This window comes from Xenopus laevis, chromosome 3L (genome assembly GCF_017654675.1).
Source record: "Xenopus laevis strain J_2021 chromosome 3L, Xenopus_laevis_v10.1, whole genome shotgun sequence".
In the NCBI taxonomy this organism is placed as follows: Eukaryota; Metazoa; Chordata; class Amphibia; order Anura; family Pipidae; genus Xenopus; species Xenopus laevis.
Genome location: NC_054375.1, coordinates 23,072,468 through 23,096,117, shown reverse-complemented (window position 1 = coordinate 23,096,117; position 23,650 = coordinate 23,072,468). Strand labels below are relative to the sequence as shown.

At 40.0% G+C, this 23,650-nt stretch overlaps 1 protein-coding gene across 2 annotated transcripts in view; it reads right to left on the bottom strand.

The window, feature by feature from the left end:
* Positions 1 to 23,650, bottom strand: part of LOC108710783 — a 314,576-nt gene that overhangs the window by 231,576 nt on the left and 59,350 nt on the right. For both annotated transcript variants that reach the window (XR_001934794.2, XM_041586045.1), the window contains exon 2: positions 14,470 to 15,035. Coding sequence is in view for 1 of the 2 variants with exons in the window: in XM_041586045.1 (XP_041441979.1) it covers positions 15,010 to 15,035 (26 nt within the window). In the remaining variant the exon portion in view is untranslated. The remainder of the gene's footprint in view (positions 1 to 14,469; positions 15,036 to 23,650) is intronic.

Here is a 23,650-nt window from a genome sequence, read left to right as displayed (position 1 = left end):
TCACCAGAGCGAAACTTAGCCTGGCGTAAGAGTGCGAAGTAGCGCTAGAGTCTATCGCCTTCGCTAGTGAAGTTACACCACATTCGCTAACATTAGTCACTTCAGTAAATTTGCCCCAATGATTTTCCAAATCACGCCCATTTAAAGAAATGTATTAACCATGACCATGAATGAGTGTGTTCAAGAAGGAACTGTCAACATTATACTTGTTTGGAAATACAAACTGCATATTGTATTAACTTTAATTTCACGAGGCAACGTGAATCATTTATCCTGTGTATGTGTGTAATCAGCAGACCTAACCAGAGTGCTTCATACAACAGCCGCTTTGTAATGCCTTTAATTATGCAAGGCAAATGCACTGGTCCAGTAACTCACAGCAACCCATAAACAGACTTTTTAACTGGCATTTTAAAATAATTTTAAAAAGATACAGATAAAGTTCTCAAGCCTCCCTGCTTATTTAAGCAGTCTGATTCCATCTGTCCTAAGATCTGACATGACAAAAAATGGGTGTGATGCAACCTAACTGTCATGGTCGGCACCCAGCACCAGAACAAATGCCAAGCACCCTGGTCTCGGCTCGTGCTTCACCTGTAGTGTCACAGCCTTTGGCCTCGGGAGGAGCCCTCAGCTACTTGGATGCCACCAGGACTTAAACGAGAGGTGCAAGGCTAGAGGTTCTGGATAGACAGAGGGGCATGACTGATAGCAAAAAGTCTTTGAGTAGAAGGTCAAGGTACAAGGCGTTAGGCAATAGAGTAGTCAGAACAGGCTGGGTCGGGCAGGCAGAGAATAATCGTAGTCAGGCAGGCAAGGGTCAAACCAGGTAGTCAATCAGAGGGTTAAGCAGAATCAAAGTCGGTAATCAGGCAAGGGTCAAGATCCAGAGGTCAGAATAGTCAGAAGCCAGGCAGGGGGTCACAACAGGAATCAATACAGAATAATCAGAAGCTCAAACGCATAGAAGCACCAGGAACAAGATCCTATAACGGGCAATGATAGAATAGCTGAGCTCCCTTAAATACCCATTTGAATTTCGCGCCAATATGCGTGTTTGCGCTCTGGCGTCATCACGCCAGCGTGCCCGTGTCAATAAAGCAAACGAGACGCGGGCGCGCGCCCTAAGTGGCCGCAATGGCGGCTGAAGAGGAGCGGCGTGGCGGCCGTCCCCACCGCACCACTGGACCACCAGGTATGTTTTTTATTACACTAAATACTAGAACTGAGACTAATACATCACAGACCACAAAAATTATTATTATTCCTCAATAATAATTGACAGAAGGTCAATAAGGACCTATGTTACAACTCAACCTATCCCTGCTACTTCTCTCCTGGTCAATGATTCTGTCTCACCCATTTTCTAATTATACAAGTTTACATGGAGATTAAAGCCTTCAAGAATTTTTAAAGGAGAACAGAGAAGCTCAACAGAGAAATTGGCTAAAATAGGTATCAATATTATTTTGTGCTTCTGTACCAGCCCAAGGTGGCTACAGCCCTTAAGAAGTGAAGGTCTGAAGATCCAAAGCTGGCCAAACAAGATTCAAGATAGGGAGCAGCTGGGGACAAATTTGAAGGCCAGGATCATTACTGTTACAGTGCTGCTGAATTTCTGGGCTAGTACTGTAAGCTCAGTAAGTACAATACTTACTGATTTTGGCCCAATTTAATTTTTAAACTAAATCAGGCCAACAAATCGCTAGTATAAACCAGGTCCTGACAAAGAAAATATATACAGTACTGCTTGATTTAACTAAACACAGTCATCCCACATACTTGATGCCCCACTTACATAAATGAATGCACCAAAGCACAAGTAAACACACTTTTATTCTTTAACCCCAAACTACAGATTTTTGGTTGATAGGTTGCCATTGCCAGGTGATCTGAAATGAGAACATATATGTATGCATATGTATGCATATAGAATCAATTTCTTAAACCCAGATTAAAGGTGGCCATACTTGGGCAGATTTTCGCCAGTTCTCTGTGAACAAGCTTATCTTCTTAATGTGATACTGACACTAAAAAACTACTTTATAAAATATGAATGTACCTTAAAGTTACCTATAGATCATGTTGATCGTTTTTTGCTGAGAGGTTTGTTTTTGTTAGTTGAAGTTTCTAAACCTGACTGTTTTATCACAGCTTGTCAGTTAAAGTTTCTAATGCTAATGGACTCCTGCTGCACAAATATGACAGCCCCCTCATAGAGGAATATGGAGTCATCAGACAGATAATCCTGCATCCAGCAATTACTTTATAGCAAAGTTATAAATAGCTTTCAAAAGCAATATTATGAGAGATGTAAAAAAAGAGTTTAATTTCTGGTGTCAGTATCTCTTTAGGGTAGGGGCACACTGGGCGGGGAACATGTAGTCGCCTGGTGCGTAATCACCTCATCTTTGTGGCGACCAATCTCCCCGAACACTTTCCCTCTGTCTTGCGCCAGCTATAATGTAAAGTCACCTGCGGCATGGCACACGCGGCACTTCGTATTCCGAAGTCCCCTGAAGTTGCCTCACGAGCAAAACATTACTGGTGATGTAGCTCATAGCAACCAATCAGATCTTTGCTTTTCTAACTGTTGAAATCTAATTGCTGATTGGTAACTCTAGGCAACATCACCGGTAATGCTTTTATAAATATACCACTTATTGTTCCTAGTTTGCAAAATCCTTCCAAAATCCTATTAGTACGGTTGCCAGCTGCAAATATGATATTGCAAATATGATATTGCATGATGTGTGATGTCATAGCCCTCGACATCACACACAGGCCTGGATTTAAATCTGGTGCACCCCTAGATCAGAAAGCATGCTCTTTTACCCCACCTTCCCACTCTCTTGCGCATCTTCCTGCCTTCTGATCTGAAGACTGCCAAGGCATTTGGCTCCACTGGGGATTGGACGGGCTGGAGATTCAAGCAGCTGTCAAATTTCCTGCCCAGTTCCCAGTGCAGAAGGGGTCAGCAGGTGCATGCTACCCTAGGTTTTTGCCACACTAGGCCTGGGCATTTGTGTCCTGCCAACAAATCCACATCTGGTGACTATTATGTCCCAAACAAAGGTGGCAACCCTACCTCTTAACCTAAATATAACAATGCAGTCCCCAAGGAGGAGGATGCAGTTCCACCAATTCCTAATAATGTAATCAGATTTTTTACAGGACACATACCTTGTCTGTTTAATCAGGTTAAAAAAACAGTTAAACTACCCCTAAAAGTCTTAAATGTATCAGCTGAATCAGCCTACACAACATTCCTTGGCCAGGAATTCCACATCCTTTCCTGGAGTTGAAAAGGATTTTCGTGTGTCACTTTTATGATCCTAGAAGTCAGGTGTTCCATTGAGAATCCCCAGCAATGACCTGAATTTATACAAATAAGCCATTATATCCCATGAAACTGTCACAGGCATGCAAGGCCTCTTTTACCAATTCTTTCAAATAACAAGGCATTTTTGTGAGCTGAGTCAGTGCAGCCCTGTTGGGCAGGATTCTTGCTGAACCCCTTCTATCTGTAATTATTTTTGATCTATTTGGGAGAGCTGGGGAGTACAATGACAGAGATTTATGGAAGGTTTATGCCCCTTTTAAAGGGAACATAAAATTTAACAGCGGTGTTGCTCCACCCAAATGTTTCTCCAATACTGAGCTCCAAGCATATTCAAACACATTACTAAAATAAATTACCACCCCCACCTGCAAAATGTATACTAATTAAGTGGCCAGGCCCCTTAACTCTCCCCAAACACATCATCACCACCACTACGCAATATTAAACGGTCTACCATACTGCCTCCTGAACTGTGCAGTGATGTTGGTAGCCTCCATTAGTTTAAATATTATCAGTGACCAGAATTTTGTGCACAATCTCAAGACCATGGCTTAGAGTCCTGCAGCGGGTCGGGTACCCGCAGGTTACCGCTAAAAAAACTGTGGTACCCTGCGAGTTGCGGGTAGAAGTTCCGGGTGCGGGTATAGACGCGGGTCGGCAGTTATGCGGGTTTGCAGGCAGTGGGTTGGGCTGCGGGTCTTCTCAATAGCAATTTTTACTCCTTTTTTCTGACCTACTTCCGATGATGCCACTTCCGGTTTACGACAGCATTTCCTGATTCTTGAAGGTCGCGGGTCCGGTAGCGGGTCCAAGCGGGTTGCAGGTCCGGGTTGCGGATTGCAGGTTGCTGGTTCCAAAAAATGGACCAGCGCAGGACTCTACCATGGGTCTACTTAAGGGTTGCCACCTGTTAAGTCTTATTAAACCTGCACAAAACTGGACCAATCACCACCCACTAATGTCATAGCCCCACCCCTCATGTCACCACACCCCACAGGTAACAGATGAAGTTTATACAAGGTGGGTAGGTAACAATTAGAATGTTGAGTACAGTATAAAAAATTAAATCAAAAGGTGGAAAGCCCTCAAGGAGGTTGCATGAGCAAGTATAGAAGAGAACCATTATAGGTTGCGGATAGCTGCGCCATGTAGATGTCTATTGGTAAAGCTTCAAAAAGCAGTTTTTGTTGATTCTAGGTTCTATAGTTGCAGTGCCTATGTTTTATTGTACCTAGGTGTCGGCTAAATGCTACAGTGTGGAAGTAAATGGGTGGTATAGTTTAAAGACCACGGCTAGGCTTGGCAATGCATATAATATAGTCACATAGATAAATGGGGTTGAAAAAAGACCAAAGAACATCAAGTTCAACCCTTCCAAATAAAAAACCCAGCAAACATACATATTGACAATCATAATGGCACATCCAAACATTCACATTAACTATATATATCAATATATATATTAATTGTAGATTTTAGTTTCACAATAGTCTTGGATATTCTGCTTGTCCAAGAAATCATCTAAGCCTCTCTTAAAGGCATTAACAGAATCAGCCATCACAACATCATCCAGTAATGTATTCCACAACCTCACTGTCCTCACTGTGAAGAACCACCTACTCTGCTTCAAATGAAAGTTCTTTTCTTCTAGTCTGAAGGGGTGGCCTCTGGTACGGTGATCCTCTTTATGGGTATAAAGGTCCCCTGCTATTAGTCTATATAATCTACTGGTAAAGTGTAATCATGTCCCCTCATGTCTTTTTTCCAGAGAAAACATCCCCAAACCCAATATATTTGCATAAATGATTATATATATTAACCACTCCTCGAACATGACATTTAAAATAAACCCAGTAATATAATGAAACTTTGAGTTTAATACAGTATTGGGATTTAACACTTAATTAATATTGTAAAGAAACAGTACTTATCATACTTATCATACAGCCAATTTCAACATCATTCTACAAAATTGCTCCATCATCCAACCATGCAGAGCTGAATTTCACAACAATTAACTTATTTAATATAATTTAAAAAAGAAAAATAAAGAGATCTGGTGGCATTCTAGCAACGATGTAGGGAAATGTAATGGATTCCGTCAGCATTCCAAAAGGATCACAGTATGAGAGAACACAGAATGGAAGCCCATTGTTCAAATGATCAGACTGAACAACCATGTGTCTCGTTTAGTCTTTGCTTTCCATACAGCTCACAGTATACGTATGCAAAGCTTAGCAGGGAGCCTGAGAGTTTGGCAGGTACGTCTTGGGAAAGAAAAATTAAATGAAATTAAAAAAGGGTTTGGTATGGAAACCATTTGATGCAAACGGCAGAACAGTATTTCTGCATTTCAACACTTGATGTTTTTAAGTAATGTTCTCGATTTCCACTTTATGGAGGAATCGTATGAGAAATAGGTTACGTTTTTGCATTTTCCTGGCAAACATTCCTTTGCTTCAGTCAGCCCACAGACAAGGAGCAAGAGAGGCTTGTGTGGGCTGCATTGTGAAGGTAGATGTCAGGACTGCTGTCGCACAATGACAAGCTTGGCTTACAGAAGCACTGGGGCATGTAAATGGGGAATTCGGCTGAATATCAATGCAGCAGTGCCATCTACCCTACGGCTTCAAGATTAGATGTTAAAAGAAAAGCAGAGCCAAGAAAAGTTGGCTAATGTAAAAAGAAGGGGAAAAAATAAAGTGGAAAGTCTTAGGCTCACCATGATAAAATAAAAATAATGATGTACCTAAATCCACTGAATAATGTACAGTAGAGTTATTCTGGGAACAAAAACAGAACTTACATTTTGACATGTATGGCAATTTTTGTGCTTGTATAGGGAAGTGTAATCGGTTGGTTAGATCTCTATTCCTCGTCTGTCAATGCAGCAGTGCCCTCCTGCTCTATGGTTTGGAGTATTCCGTCACAGTGGCTCAGATCCGCTGGGCTCCAACGGGTCTCGTAATCCACTCCTAGCAGGGGTGGATTACAAAATCCGTTGGCCCTGGGCTCTGCTGTGGTCTGGACGTTAAAATAGACCCTGGCATTCCAAGTACACAGTGGCCCAAATAGTCCTCCACCAGCACACTAAATATTGACTGTCTATGGGACATTAAAGCAGCCCCTCTAGCATTTGCCAGAACCCACAGATTGCCAGTCCGGGCCTGGCTGTCAACATGGGCACCCTGCCCTGCCGCTTTCCCCTCTCCATCCCTGCTTTTCCTCACCTTGCTGCCCCATCTGTGCCCTGCAGTTCCATGTCAAATACCCCAGAACCTATGGCAGGATAAATATAGTACCATTTCCATATATACAGGCTAACACAGAACTACATTGACTCTATTCACATTGCTTCTATTCCAACCCTAACTATCTTGCATACCTATCTAGCCATAAGTCACTGTAATATGCGGTGCATCGTGTCTTTTGCTTCCTAGGTAGTCATCACCCTTCTCAAATGCCCTGATGTATGAACCTAAAGGAACACGACTCTGCAACTGCCTGGGATGCTCAGGATATGTCTAATGCCCCTTGGTAAAGCTTCAAATATTGCATGAAGAGCTTCCTGGCACCCTGCAACAAGTATCTTTAGGAGAGAAGAAATTGCCAGCTGCAGGGAAAATTCCACTGTTACAGTCCTAGAGGCCAGTTACAAAAGGTTTATAATGGGGATAGGTGCTTCAGGAAGTCCATATCTGCAGAATCCTGTATACTAACATATGTATGAAATAAGAGACGATTGGGATTTATTTCTAGATTTCCTTTAACGTCAAACCTTCTTGCACACTTCACATAATGCCGGATAACATCTGTAAGAATGATCTGAGGCAGGATCTGATATATGGCCTTAAATTTCCTGCACAACTGAATGGCTGTTTGATAACATCTGTTTACTAGAGATAGCAGGGAGAGATGAAACAGTCAGATTTTACTGAAATTTGAATCCTCGGTTTCCCTATTTAGAAGAATGTTCTGTGATGCAATTATTTAGACTTATATCATACCGAGTGCTTTAGAATTAGGCCTGCTTATAAGAGCCCATTAGTGGGTGCATTCAGCTGATACACATGATAGTGCTCATTCTTCCAATTGTGTGTGTGTGTGTAAGTGAGTGTGACTCAACACATCCTTTTCAACCGTCTGTTTCTGTGCATTCTCCAATATTTACTGACACACCCAGTATAACTTGTATTATTGGCTGGGTGGCATTGTACAATAAAATGTCTCCCCCTTGTGGATATTCTGAGTCTTGCCAAAGCGGAATCACAATTCAAAGGAAAGTATAGCTCGCATTATTACATTGTATTATTTTTACTGGGTATTTATAGGGCACCAACATATTGCACTGTGCTGGGTGATTCATAAGAGCATACACTGAATATACAGAAACCACAAATATTCAAGAATTAGAACCAATTGCTGTCTCAAAATAGCACTCTCTACATCAAAGTAAAAGTTAATTTAAAGGCGAACAACCACTCTAATGCAGGTACAAAGAGAGGAATTGGCCACAATTAATTATGCCCATTCTTCTACAGACTAACAACAGAGATGCTTCTTAGCTATGCCTGGCCCTCCTGCTGGTCTGCCCTAGATCTGTTCCATTCTGCCTAGGCCCCACCACATTGTGCTCCACTGGCTTGGGTAGTGGAGAATAAGGTCCTGCAGAATACCAGCAGGGCTTTCAGGTCAGATTCTACTTGATGTCCAGACCTTTAGCTGCAGTTGGGTAGGTTATAGGAGGCCAATTATGGTTGCCACCTTTCCTACATTCGGAATCTGGGCAGGGAGCGGTACACATGACATCAGAGGTGGAGCCAGTGACATGCAGGGACGTGCCTGTAACGTGAAGGGTGGGCCTGTGATGTGGCAGTCCTTGATTGGCCACAACCCCCGAGAAGCAGGTAACAGGCTTCTGAAAACCGGGCAAGTATTTTGAAACCGGACAGCCAGGGGCGCTCCACCAATGAGGTGAGTTGAGCAACTCGCCTCAGGCGGTAGCACCCCACTAGCTACCTGAGGCAGAAAAAAGCCGCTCCTGGTACTTTAAAGAGCCGAATTTCCGGAAATTCAGCTCTTCTAGCACAGAGAGCGCAATTATGCTCTCTGTGCTAGCGTTCTGGCCCCCTTCCCCTCCGGAGGGGCGACAGCAACACTAAGCTGCCTCAGGTGGCGGAGGGGCCAGGATCACCCCTGCAGACCGCAGGTGTAATAACCTGACTGTCTGATTCAAAATGGCCAATTAAGGTGGAAAAAATAAAAATATACTTTTCCCTGTGTACAACGATTTGTGAGAGATGTTGTTAGTGGTTCTTTGCAATAATATCCCCAACCAAATCTGGGGCATAATATTAGCATTGTCCCTGGAATAAACAGCAAAGGACTAGAGAAATCGTACTAATCAGAAATCTTATGTTTGATGCAGATCTGAAAACCCAAATCAAGATGAAGTGTTGAAGAAACAAGAGCTGATTCTTGAGCAGTGAGTGGTCAGAAACTCTTTCCTTTTTCACATGGGGCTTATGGAAACATGGCAATGCTGTGAAGGAAAAATAAAGTATAGCATGTACGCTTACATGGATGAATTGAAAAAGTCTCACTTAGCAACAACATAATAGCAAACAGCTTGGATAAAAAAGTCACATGCTTTCTTGCTTCTCTCCTGCAATGCTCTGCTCAACAATTGCCCATTGTGTTAGAAATACAATAAACACTCCATTGTGCCAACCTTCAGAGTTAAGATGACCAGACTTTAAAGCAGGGCATATGATCTACCCACATGGTGAGCTAAATTGGCCTGACCCAACTACTTGGCCCCCTGATAGGGTTGCCACCCATCTGCTTTGGAGATGCCTGTATTTGAAGGAGCTGTCTAGTTTAAAACTTTTTTAAAAAAATGATTTTTAACAATGGGAATCTAGATTTGAGTGGTGTCAAGGGTGAGGAGTTAGTCGATCAATCAGTGAATCAGGACAAAGATTTGGTGAGTGTGGAATGGGGAAGAAAGGTTATGCTAAACTTTAGGTCCTTTGGTCACCAGGGCATAACTTACTCAGATAGATTGGGTCCTCGTTTACAGAAGGGAAGCGGTTTCCTTTTTCCTATGTGAAAGGATTTTGCTGGTAGTTCAGTGACTGGCCAGTAGATGTCACTATTCTATATTATAAAAGGGGTAAGGTTTTTCTGTACCCCAGGGATTTAGTTGGCCAGCTAGGCTGGGTCCTTTTTTCCAGAGGAGAGGGGGAGTAGCCCCCTGACGTTATAAAAAAGTTGTGCCCATGTGTGCTCAGTCTCTTTGGACTGCACACTTGCTAAAGAAAGTTGCGTGGTGCTGCATAGAGCCTGGAACAAAGGAAGGTTCCAGAACAGGTAAAGCAAGTGTTTGGTTGGAAACTGTAATAGGTCACTATAGGAGTGACAGATAGTTCAGGAAAGTTTGTGAGCAGCTAATGCTTCAACAAAGAGTTTAATGAAGGGTTAGCACCCTGCAGTGACAAGTCCGCCAAGTTAGGGACTCAAGTGGTTAGGCTCAGGTATAGAGAGATCCTTGGAGCATGAGACCAGCTGTGAGATCACCTTCACTGGGGAATGTGAACCAAAGGCAGGCAAGGCAACTCAATTCAGAAAGCTGAATAACAAAGGATCAGACAGTATCTGTGAGTAATACATTTGTGTAAATGACCTGCTGCAACTACTTGTTCATGGAGTGTACCATCTGAGCATGCACCTTGAATGTGTGATTGACCATTCCGAAGTTTACCATCAGTTCGATAAATTGTTCTGTTGTTTTAAAGAACCACCTGCGCCCAAAGTTCTTTGATAAAGAGTGAATACTATGTGCTTATACCAGAATGGTAATTCACCTCCATACCATAAGCGGGGGCCCCACCTGAAGATAAAAAAAATTGTTCCCCTTGTCTTGGTTCTAGAACCGGTATATAGTAACCAAAGGAAGGTTAAGGCAGACCCTGACCCATCCACTTGTTACACTCCCATTTTATTCTACTGTTTTCTTTCTAATGCCTCAAATTCTTCCCAGTTGTGTTCCCCCAGATATCTATTCTTTCATGTTATATTTATAACTGATTACTTTTAATATTTATGTCCAAGTGGGTACTCTTGTCACCCAAGTTCCAATATAATCGCCACACACAGATTTTTGCTTTCCTCATTCCCCCCCCACTTACCATCACATATTAAATTCTCTCCCTAATATTTTCTGTTCCTCTTCCCATCTTCTCTTTATCCTCCCTCCAATTGCCTTTTGCTATTTCTATTCTTCTCTTTATCTATGTCTCTCCACGTTCTGCTCCCCTTTATGTTATATAAACACCACACCAACCCTTGCACAAAGTGATCATTACATTAAAAGCATGTGCTGCTCTCTCTGCAAAAAGTTGCCTAGCCTGATGTATCTTGTTTCTCTGAATGGACAATCACACTTCAACCTATTTGTATTAAAGACCATTAAAACAATAGGCACATTCATCGGCCTTGTGTATTATTGGCAGAATTTTGTTGGAATACAGCATCTACCCTTTATTACCACCTTACTGTGCATCAGTGCAGCTGGGCTAATGACAAATTTATAGACACAGCTATAGGTTTCATTCACACTCCAATATTAACGTCTATTTGTTGCCGGGTAACAAATATATAAATAAATCAAGCTTTCTTGTCATGACAAACATAATTCTTGGAACAATGTCATATCAGTTTCAAACTTCCTGTTAAAACACAAAAGTGAGATGATTTTTAAGCCACTCATTTCCTCTGAAGATCACAGTTTTTATGCTTTTTTTTTACTGAGGATTCACTGCTGCAAAAAACAAGCACAAAAAAACCAATTTCATAGAAATCTATTTGCATAACAGAAATACAAGGCTGAACTAGAGATATGGGGGTAAATATACAAATAAATTGTATACAACGGGTATATGTAACACACTTGGATTCATTTTAGGCTAATAACAGAGAAAACCTGGCTTTAGCTGTCGTCAACCATCCAATTATCATAATACACAATGGATGCAAAAACTATTATATAATCCTGTAATAAAACAGGGAATAATGTATTCCCTATTGGTAAATACAGTAGAACCCCCATTTTACATTTTTCAGGGAAACAGGAAATAATTAGGTAAAATCAGGGAAAATGTAAAACCAGGGAAATGTGTTAAAGTAACTTTTTCTTCAAGTACTGAAAGGATATAAGCACAGGAGTCAGTTTTACTTTAAGACACAATATGTACTGTGTTAATAACAAGGGTTAAGCGTTGCAGCATTAATATTACACTATGGGGCGCATGTGCAAGGCCTCTCTGTCAGTCACATACACAACCTAAAGGAATAAGTGATTGGTGCAGGACTGTACAAGGGGCAGACTAATTGGAATTGACCATTTACAGGCAGAACCATGGCAAAATATACATCTGATTCGTATTTTATGCATTATAAATTAGTGGGACCACAAATAAAAAATGTAAAATGCGGGATAACTTAAAATCAGGGTACTTAAAATAGAGGTTATATATAAGGATATTAGAAGTCACAGAACCATTCCATATATGCTCATATTTTTCAACCAGTGATACATTATCCCATATATTCCACAGTAATATTAAATATAACTATTTTTCTAGTTTTCAAGATAGTGGCAGTTTTTAAAATAACCAATATAATAAATTTGAAACAACTGTGCCACCTGCTGTTCATTTAAACATGCTGGCTACAGCCTGCTGAAAATTAAACTTGTGAGAAAAGGAAAGCCAAGTGATGTTGCTCGGCTTCGAACTGGCCACGGGTGTTAACAAGTGGCCCTTCTTTTCTAAATTCATTTTCTAAGCAGAGTGGCATCACAAGACATTCTTTTTCTCACTCTGTTAATTGTTGGTCGATTGTAGCCTGTTGGCCGAAATGAACAGTATATGGCACTATTGTTTAAAATTCATTATATTAGTCATTTAAAAACTGCCACTATCTTGAAAACTAGAAAAATAGGGAACCGAAATTTCATGTTTTAGCACTTTATTTTTATTTGATGGTTATAGTTGATTTAGTAAGCAAAACACACAGGGAAATGAGCATTAACTCATATATTGTACATTATAAGCCCTACAAACATAGGTGTGACCTATGTTACACTGCCAACTCTGTACTTGCCACCAGCACCAAGCCCTCCCATGCACCACAGCCACCAACTTCCAGACTCAACGTGATGTTGATTTGGAAATGATGTCACAACGAAGTCCAGAAGTGTGTTAGGTGATATAGTAAATGGGAATGGGAAGGGTAGGGATTGGAGCCAAGCCCCTGCTTGATAGGAAGTTTCTCTGCTGGGGGCACTAAAAACTCTGAATCACTAAAGGCAAAACACACGTTGATAAGAGAAGCTCAGAACAGCATTCAAAGGCCTGTATTATTTATTCTTTAACAATAAAGGGGTTGAGTACCCAATCACAATAGTACAATATTTCATAAACGAGTCCTTTTTACCGTAATGACTATGAAAAAGTCATGAATACTTTCATTTTTCTGGCAGGATACGTGAGAATATGGTAACTCAATCTTTGTAAGGATGCTGATTACGCCGATTTGCTTTAGGAACACTGGTTTTCCGCCTCATTACCCTCTATATGACATGTAACAACCAGATGAATTAGGCAGGTTGCGGGCTCTGTGGGATGTATTCATCCTAATTTATGGGCTCCCTATTTATAATTTGATAATTCGGGGTCCGGGTTACCAATCTACCCAATAAAACCTTTGAAATTCTACTCTTCCTAAAGAATATTCCGTAGAAAACCAATATCTGCAGATCTTCCTCCTGTAACCTGATATATGGGATTTTATGCTTTTCTTTTTTTTTCTTTTTTTGTGGGCTCCGTCTCACCTCACTAAACCTGGTTTTATGTCAAATGAGGTGATTGAGAACTCAAACACAGAACAAACCAGCTTTCATTCACAAAACAAACTGGTACAAGATTTTAGAAAATGATTACTTGGCAGTGTCTTGGGCTACGAATGAAAATAAAACTTTCGGTGTCGTGTACAAACTTGAATTGAATGCAGGCAAAAAAAAAACCCCTACAGATGAAATGAAACACATTTGTCGTGCTATGATTAATGCTTTTAGTGAAACAAAAATGTATTAAACGTTAACTGTTAAAAAGGGTAATAGATACTATTTATGGACCCAAACTGGTAAATAATTTTAGGACCACTATAATTATTTTTTTTAAGAATTTCATTCGTGGCAAATGTGTTTTGCAATTTCTTTTGCAGCAAATCAAGCCAAAAATCAGTCAACAATCAGAACAGGTATGTGGCCTGTTATACAAATGATCAGGACCTGGGGGTTTTCAGATAAGGGATCTTTCTGTAATTTGGATCTTCACAACAATACGTCTACTAGAAAATCATGTACAATTAAATGAACTCAATAGGCTGTTTTTACTTCCAATAAGGATCTATATCTTAGTTTGGATCAAGTACAAGCTACTGTTTTATTCCTACAGAGAAAAAGGAAGTAATTTTTAAAAATGTGGATTATTTTGATAAAATGGAGTCTATGGGAGGCAGCCTTTCTGTAATTCAGAGCTTTCTGGATAATGATCCCATACCCAGAGCTGTCAACCTTTTAGGTACGATGATCTGGGATTTCCAGTATACTACAGCCCGTCGCCAAAATTTTTCAGGGGTTTGTAACGTCACAGGAAGTGACATCATGCTCAGAATCTCTCCTGAAGCCACAGAAACCTCTCCGCTGACGTCACTGACGTCTGCTCCTCAAATTTTTTTGTTTTTTTGCAGTTGTGCAAAATAGTCCGAAATTAGGGGAATGCATGTAAGTGACAGGAGACCGGGGGACACAATTTAAAATCTAGTAACTCCTGATAAAATAGGGGGGAGTTGACAGCTCTGCCTACCTAAATTGCATCCTAATTGGCCTTCCAGCTGGGTGTTCAAAAGTAATGCAGAAAAGCAAGTAGGTGTTATACCCGAATCTTACCATTCTCCATTAAAGTCCTTTGCTGATCCCCCCCAACCCGATCAAATCCCTCCATGTAGGTCAGCCTCACTGTTTGGGAAACAGTGCTATATAGACTTTAAATTCGTCTTACCTGAAATTTAGCTTTCGTCCATATATATTCAGCCTGTGAGGAAGCATATTTTCTTGAAACATTGTACATTGAAGGTATGATTCTGGCAATATATTTTGATTTAAGTCTTTGCCTTGGTATCAAAGCCTTATGGTCAAAGATGGATTTTGCCTATTATACCACTGTCCTTGGCAGAAGATCTTGATTCAGGTATTTTCCTTGGTTAAACATCTTGTAGCCAAAGGTGAATTTTACCCATTACACCATTGTCCTCAGCGGATGCTCTAGGCCTTGATAACAACGCAACTTAGCAGAGACTCTTGATTTAGGTCTTATCTGTGGTATGAACCTTTTTTTTAGCCAAGATGGGCTTTGTCTGTTCCTGGCTGAGGCTCTGGGCCTTGATAATAATGTAGCCTGTCCCATGTTATCTAAATTCATAAAATGATTAAATGAAATGGATAGTGTTCTTTTCAACAAAGCTGTTTTTGCTCTTCTTTGCTTGCTGCCATTTATAATGGCTCCTTACATTTCTTAAGCATCTTAGACTTCAGTTTTCTTTCAAATTGCCACATTATTCACATGACCTGTGCATGAAAGAAATAAGCACACTTAATATATTTTATAGTATATGTATTTCTAGTAAATGAACAAATATGTATTATTAGAAAGAGGGGTTTTCAGCTGGAAAATACCCTACGAGGTCACTTGTATACTATAATAGAAAATACTTCTGTGGGCTTAGAGTTGTAGGACTTACCTGAGATACAACCTGTTAATATTTGCTATTCTTGAACTATAAAAAATTGAGGGTATAGCAAAACACTCTATAAACAATTACTGGAATGGTGAAGGGGTTCCTGTATTTGTAAAAGAATATCGATACCATAGTTTCTATATTTCTTTGAATTTCTCATATTTAGGGGCGCTCCACCAATGAGGCGAGTTGAGACACTCGCCTCAGGCGGCAGCGCCCCCCTGGTTACCAGGGGCGGCAAAAATGCTGCTCCTGGTAACTAAGAGCCGAATTTCCGGTTTTCAACCCGGAAATTCGGCTCTTCTAGTGCAGAGAGCATCGTGCAGCGCCCCGACCCCCTCCTGCGCAGAAAATGTGAGCGCCATGAGGAGGGGTCGGGCGGCAACGGAAGGCCGCCTCAGGCAGCATAAAGGCGCGGATTGGCGCTGCTCATATTTATCTGTAAGTATACTGGTTAACCTTTCATTAACCATTATCCAGTTCAGTTGTCTTTAAAATGTGAAACAGGAACAAAGGGTGATTTCCAGTGTTTGGCTATTTTGATTTTCGCTGCCATAAACAAAATTTATCAGAATTCTTGTATAGGTTTTAGTGTTAGTTATACTTTTATTCAGTAGAGCGTTTAAAGGATCTTTCCTATGGTTGACTTGTGTTAACAAATATATAATAGTGCCCATTTGACCACATCATCTAAAACAGTCTTGACTAAATTGGGGTTTATCTTGTGCAAATGAGAAAGGACCATATACCAGCCTGTGAGTTTCCAGTAGTGAAACATTTCTAGAACAGTGGGCTGTAGTTTCCCATATCTTGTCCAAGGTTTCTTTATCTATAGTAGTGTTACGATCCTTGTCCCATGCTGTGACGTATGACAGAGGGGTTTGGGATTGTGTATCAAGGAGTAATCGATACAAGTGTGAGAGTAGACCCTTTGCGTATGGATATTTAATGCAACCATTTTCAAAGTAGCTGGGGGTTATAAGCATTTTTTCTTATTGTAGGTATGTATAAATATATATATATATATATATATATATATATATATATATATATATTATATATATATAAATATAATAAAAATTGTATATAGACTTGAAACCATTAGATGTCCACCTTTGGAAAAGTGTGGGGGATAAACCAGGGGGAAACAAAGGATTGCCAAGAATCGGTGCTGCAGGATAGGAAGATGAGATATGTTTGACTGGGTATTTGTATTTGTATTTATCTCAGATGTTCAGGGAATGATTTAGGAAGGGATATACAATTTCTGGACATTTTACTGCAGGGAACCATAGTAATGCTTGTGGGGTAACTGGATGTAGTTGGTATTTCAGCATTGTTACCCATTTAGGTGGTGTGGATGCATGCATGTGTATGAGGGGTACCAGTTGTATTGCTATATAATAGTAAAATAAATTAGGGATGCCTAGACCTCCTTGGAATTTAGTCCTGTACATGATTTGTCTAGTGATTCTGGAATGTTTATCTGCCCAAATGAAGTGAAATACCTTTCTCTGCATGGCTTGAAGATCATGATCAGGGTTTGGGATTGGTAGTGCCCTAAAGTAGTATAGCAATTTAGGAAAGAGAGACATCTTAAAGGCATGTATTCTCCGGAACCAAGAGAGATCCACCTTTGACAATTGTCGCAGGCTCATCTGTTTTTTTCCAGAGCTAGTCAGTGGCGGAACTACCGGGCGAGCAGGGGGTGCGAGCGGGCCAAGGCCCGCACCCCCTCAGGGCCCCCCGGCAGTCCGTTTGCCATTGAAAACTCGGCCAAATGCGGCCGTACGGAGGGGGCGGGGCCCGGCTGCGCGTCACGCACCAGGGCCCGCCCCCCTCAACGAACGCTACTGGAGCTAGTTATGTTGATACAATGTGTTCATATCTTGGGGAATATCAATACCCAAGTAGTGTATAGTAGTTTCCTGCCATAGTAGGTTGTGATGATGTAATGATATAGTTATACTTCTGATTTTGTGTGGTTAATTGATAGTCCTGATATTTTTCCAAAAGTATACAAGAGATGGATAAGGTTGGGCAGTGAGGTAAGAGGTTCAGTTATAGTCATAAAAATGTCATCGGCATATAGGCCCTGTTTATGAGTATGTTGATCCAATTGGGAATTGGGATGTTACTATCTTGTCTGATAAGTTCAGCTAGGGGCCTATAGCTAAGATAAACAATATGGGAAATAAGGGGCATTCTTGTCTTGTACCTCTTTCGATGTTAATGGGATCTGCTGTGTATGATCCCCATTTAGGTGTCGCCTTAGGGAATTGATATAGTGTTTTCAGAATAGTGGTTAAGTAGTGCCATGATATGGAGTCAAAAGCTTTGTGAATTTCTATTGACAGCAGCATCCCTTGTTGTTTTGTTTTATGTAGTGTATCTATTAGCTGTAGGGTTCTTCTAATGTTATCTGTAGCCTGTCATCTAGGAGTAAAGCCTGTTTGGTCTAGCTCTATCAGATCAGGGAGGAATCTACTTAGGCGGTCTGCTAACATTTTTGTAAGTAATTAGATGTCTATATTCATGACAGATATTGGGCTATAGTTTGTACATTGAAAGTGGTCTTTACATGGTTTTGGTATGAATGTCAATTGGGCTTTCAATGATTCCTCATTACATGACTCCTCATTACATGACTCTCCTGATCTGATGGAGTTGAACATTTTAGTTAAGTGTGGGTTTAATGTTCGCCAACTTTTTGTAGTATAGGCCTGTGAAGCCGCCTGGACCAGGGGATTTAGCAGTGTTTAAATGCTTGATTGCCTTAGAGACTTCCTCATTTATGATGGGTGCATCTATGTTTTCTGTTTGTGGCTTTGTTAGTTTAGGGAGTTGTAGAGAAGATATTATTTTGTTAGCTAAGGTAGATGCAAAGGTGTCTGGTTTTGTGTAAAGGTTTGAATAATACATAGAAAATGTCTGATTTTTTGGGGATTGCTAGTTAAAACTCCAGATTTAGTACGTATAGTTGTAGGTGGGGATTTGTGATTTGGGTTGGTTGGTTCAATTTCCTGGCTAGCATTGTCCCGATTTTATTGCTATGAGCATAAAATTCTTGCCTAGTCCACTTTAGTTGTTTTTCTGTAGTATGCGTTAGAAGAATATCTAAGTCTATTCATGTTTGGTGTATAGATGTTTTGAGGGTTGGGGATGGGGAGGATTGGTCTTGCTGGATGGAGGTTCTTTAAAACATGCAGAACATGGGAAACCTGGAAAGAGGCAGAAGATCATCAGAGAACAAGGTCAAGAGATATGTTTACAAATGTAATTATAATATGTCAGATGATGGATTGTCATTTCCTTAAATCCATCAATATTGCCATTAGCTGTCACCACTTGGGAAATTATATAAATAATATATACAGTGGCCAATTGGCAGTAGAGTGTGATGCAGGTAATATAATTAATTAAAAAATATTCTTGTAAAGAATAGAAGTCCCATCATAAAAGGCTGCCCAAACCTCTAATAAGCAAGGATATTCTAATTCCTATTATGGCATAAAGCTTCTTTGCTGCTATGACCAGCTTTTGTAAGCAACTAAAGACAGCTACTGTACTTCACTCTAGCTGGGTTGTCCCACTCTTTCTCTTGTTTTGTCATATGTTCTGTGCTCTCCTGGCCAAATAAAGATTAGTAGGTGAAAGGAAAACACCACATACGCACATCAATATCCTCAGTGTGTAACAAAAGCTCCTCCTTCTGGCTAAATAACAGATTGGCCAAAGGAAATGAAGCATTAGATTTCTAAAAGCTGTTTTCAGTGAAATGATTAAAAAAGAGGATCAACTATTTTCACAGTCATTTCATATCAGTTAGGGGGCCTTTTACATTCTCATTTCACTATAAAAATTCAGGTTCTACTGTCCCACTTGTCTTGTCATTTTCAGACAAATGCAGTACATGACAGATATACTTTATTGTCCTAAAAACAAATCTGAACCTCGTTCAGCAGGACAATGTTCACAAAACATGGCAAAGTAATTGATTTGTCTAAAACCAAAAAGGTGGATGTCCTATAAATCAATTCAGAGTATAACAACTAGTGCTATAAACTGAAGGAGTATGTAAATAATGGTGGATATTTTGGAATAGGACAAAAGCACAATCTACTATTACTACTTTCAAATGCTTTGTGTGGAAGGCAAGACACTCCACAGAATCTTAAAATAAAACTCTTATGATCCAATTGTTTATAACCTTTTTACATCCAACAAACATTTCAACTAATAACTTAAGTCAGCTCTAAAGGATGTGTAACAATAATTGCTATATTACAGATACCTTCAGAGTGTTGACAACAGCTACTTTCTGGCAACCAGTCAGCATACGTATTTAAATTGTTGAAAAAATAGCTCAGGCTGAATTTTGAAATTAAAAACCGGTTCAATTTCTACCACACAACAATTTAAGCAAAATTATTTTATTTTTTAATTTGAGTATATTAAATTTTATATGTTTGCTGTTTTTACCAATTCTCTCAACAAGCTACCAAAATTATTTGGAGAAAGCACAATTGTGAAATGAAAAATGTTTATATCCATATAATACACAAGAGTCATGAATATCCTGTAAATGATTTCCTTATGAACGGTGCTTAGTGATGTCATTAGTTATAATCAGAGCTTAGTGATGTCATTTCTGTCACATGACTCACTGAAACTTGTGTATTATAATAAATATAGTACTCCCTGTTGCAAAATATGAGGATATTAGAAGTCACCTTGGAGTTCCATGACCTGTAGAAAAATGTTCAGCCTTGTGCTTTTATATGATCATGGCACTCCTCTGTAACTTATAATAACCTTATATTTTACAAGAGGGGTACTTTATTCACTATGTTTTATCCAATATGTGAACAATATATTGAACTTAATATTTAACAATTGTAAAATGTTTTTTTAATTACAGTGATTTTACACTGTACAATTTTGCACTGAACCCGTTAATATTTAACAAAGAAGGGTTTATTCGGACTGCAGCTAAGCAAAATTACACCCACAAATGTGCTTGTTACCTCAATACACTCATATGCACCATTTTGATGGTTGTGCCTGCTTTGGGTCATATGGTGCAAGATAAAAGATAAACTATGATCTGAATTACAGGAGCCTTTCTAATTTACACTTTAAAAGGCAGTAAGTACAGCTCTCCCTTTTTGCTTTGTTCCTATAGGTGCTCTAGTTGCAGCAGATCAGTCTCACATGCTTGCAACATAATGCCTTTTGAACACAAAGATAAATAAAAGTTTTTAAAAAATAGACATAAATGCAACTTCATGCTAATTAATTAAACAGGTGCAACTCATGCCTTTTGAATGACACATCAAGCAGCAGAGCTCACAATAATGCTCAAATACTGTGAAATAATGTGACATTGTGGGTAAATTTGTGGAAAATGTACAGGTATGGGACCTGTTATTGAGAATGCTCGGGACCTGGGGGGTTTTCGGGATCTGAAAAAATGAAATGATGTTTAAAAATTTGGATTATTTATGGGAGACGCCTTTTCCGTAATTCAGAGCTTTCTGGATAATGGGTTTCCAGATAACAGATCCCATACATGTATTAAGTTGCCCTCTGACCATAAATAACACTTTCAATTACAAGTCTATTCTGGGTCAAGTCAGAGATCAAAGATTCATTATTGCCTGTCTGTTTATCTCTTGTTAATTTCTTTTTTTCTTTTAACAGCCATTTTAGTACAGTAGGTGCTGACATACTGTCTAAATATTTGGGTGCCCTGCATACCTCTTTTACTTTTAGATGGGATTAGAAACAGTGACCGCGTTGGAAGCATGAAGCCCTGGAGTATCATCAGTGGCTAAGGAAAACATGTCAAAGAAAGAAAAGTGTTGACTTTAAAAAGGCTTTAGATGACAAATGGGTTTGTTTTAAACAACTATCTGGAGGGTAACTATTGTTTTATGTATATGGAATCAGCTCTCCATAATGGGAAACTGCAGTCTAACATTTCTTTTAATATCCAGCAGTATTTCATTTACACGGCACACCTAGAAGTTCACTTATTGCTAGCTACAGGGATTTATTTCAGGAGCTTACAAGTCTCATTTATTTAAACCTATTACATGTACTCAGTAACACGTTAGGAAAATTATTAGCCCATGTGACAGGGATACATTCAAAATGTAGAAAACTCCACTGGCAAGTTGAATCTGGAAAAGATTCACAATTCAATATTTTCTTTCTGAGATGTTGTTTGCATATGGGCATGGTTCCATTACCCTTCAGTGTTGGACTGGGATGCCAGGGGCCCACCAAAAAACCTTAGACCATAGTCCAGGGCCGGAACCTACCTAATGTACAATGATAGGGGAGCGCTGGGCAGTGTCAGACTGACCCACCGGGATACCAGGGTATACTCCCTGTGGGCCCAGGTGTCAGCGGGCCCTCTTGCTTCTAAACATTTGGCCTATTTCATGGTCATTTCATATTTCTTTATGGGGAAAAATGTGTAATAATGGGAGTATATAGTAAGTAGATATAAAAGACTAGGAGAATAACGATGTTGAGTGAGGAGAGGAGGAATAATAGTTTGGAAAGTGGGCCCATGGTCTAAGGTTTTCTGGTGGGACCCTGGCATCCTAGTCCGACACTGGCGCTGGGTAGGTACCTGTTAAAGGGTCTTCTGGCTACCACTAGTTTGTGTTCTCTCCTCTCTGCTGCTCTCCCCTCATTTCCCTTCCCCGTCTGCCACTCTCCACACCACTACCCTGTCCTCTGTCATCTCGTCCCCCCCCCAAGCAATGTCACGGCGTGTGCGAGCACACACGTTGTGGGGGGAGGAGGTGGCTGGTCGGGTTGCCTAGGGCGCCTGGTTGGCCAGGCCCTGTCATAGTCCCACTTTACACTCTACTCTTGCTCCTCACACAACCTCTTTAAACTCCTAGTTTCTTTTCTTTACATACTCTGTCCTTCAATCTATTCCTCCTCCTTCTTCCCATACAGAAATATGGAAAGAACATGAAACAGACCATGAAGAAGGACCAACTGGGCCCATTGGGAGTTTTCCTGGTATCCCAGTGGGTCCAATACAGTTACCTGATCATTTAGAAGTGTATTAAAAGGATACATCTATTACTTATGGCCCTATTTTTTAAATCCCCACTGTATAGTTACCATGATATACTGTATAAAAACAAGGTTGTACTTTTCATATCTTTTTTGGAAGCCATTTCTTGGAAAATAGTTCTAATTTCAGCACTTGGCTTTAAGCATGATAGTTTACACTGCCATGTTATGATAGTGGCTAATTTAAAGGAAAACTATACTCCCCCCCCCGAACAATGCAAGTCTCTATAAAAATATATTGCATAAAACAGCTCATATGTAAAATCCTCGTGTAAATAAACCATTTTCATAATATTATACTTTTTTAGTATCATAAATAGAAAATTGCCATTTTAAAAAATAAGGCCCGTCCCCCCTGGGATCTTACGATTCACGGTGCACACAAACAAACCATACATGTTAGGTCACATGAGCCAATTAACAGACAGAGTTCTGTCTTTTTCTTCCACACTTCCTCCTGTTACAGTTACAGTTGCAGTATTTCTGGTCAGGTGATCTCTGAGGCAGCACACAGACCATCAAATAATGATGGTTCAAGGCAAGAGATGTAAAAGAGCAATATTTACTTAACTATATATTCCAGGTTGGTAAGATTCTTTAATATACCGCTTAATATAATATAAGCTATCTGTTGCTTAGGTATTCATTTTTGGGGTATAGTTTTCAATTAAGGAATATTGCCATAGAAGCACTGTCCAAAAAACAGAATCAATAGAATAACAATAAGAGAAGCAGGGCCCAACTCCTCAGCTGTGTGGGGAACTTTCTTCTAGTCACACATGCAAGTTGGTGAATGGATTTGACCCACATTATATAAAGCAGCTGCAGAGTCATCCCAGGGCCAAAGAGATTCCGGGGGAATCTTGGTCAACCCTGTCTTACCTTCACTCCGGCTTTCTACCCCACACCCCTGCTGTACTCCTTGCTCTGAATGGACATTGGAGGCCATCAGATGATTATTCTATGCATTTGAACGGATCGAGTAAGTTAGATTTTAGGTGCAAATTACTGACTGTGAGTGACAGACCTGTTACTGTGACGGATCGAGTGAATGGAGTTTAAATATGGGTGAGTTGACATGCATGTAACTGCCAAACATCTACTATTAACATAAAATAAGACAAATAAATTTAGCAAGTGTTAACTAAAACAAAATACCCAGCACAGGAAAGAGTCCAAGTCATTCTCTGCCTTTCATTGTGAGGATAGAGGAGACAGGGGGCTGAAAAATTATTTTTTATTCATGCACCGTTTCATGATTCAAAAATTGACCACAAACACATTACATTAAAAAAATAGGCACAACCACCACCCTGCATTAAATTCAGCCCTCCCCACGTACAT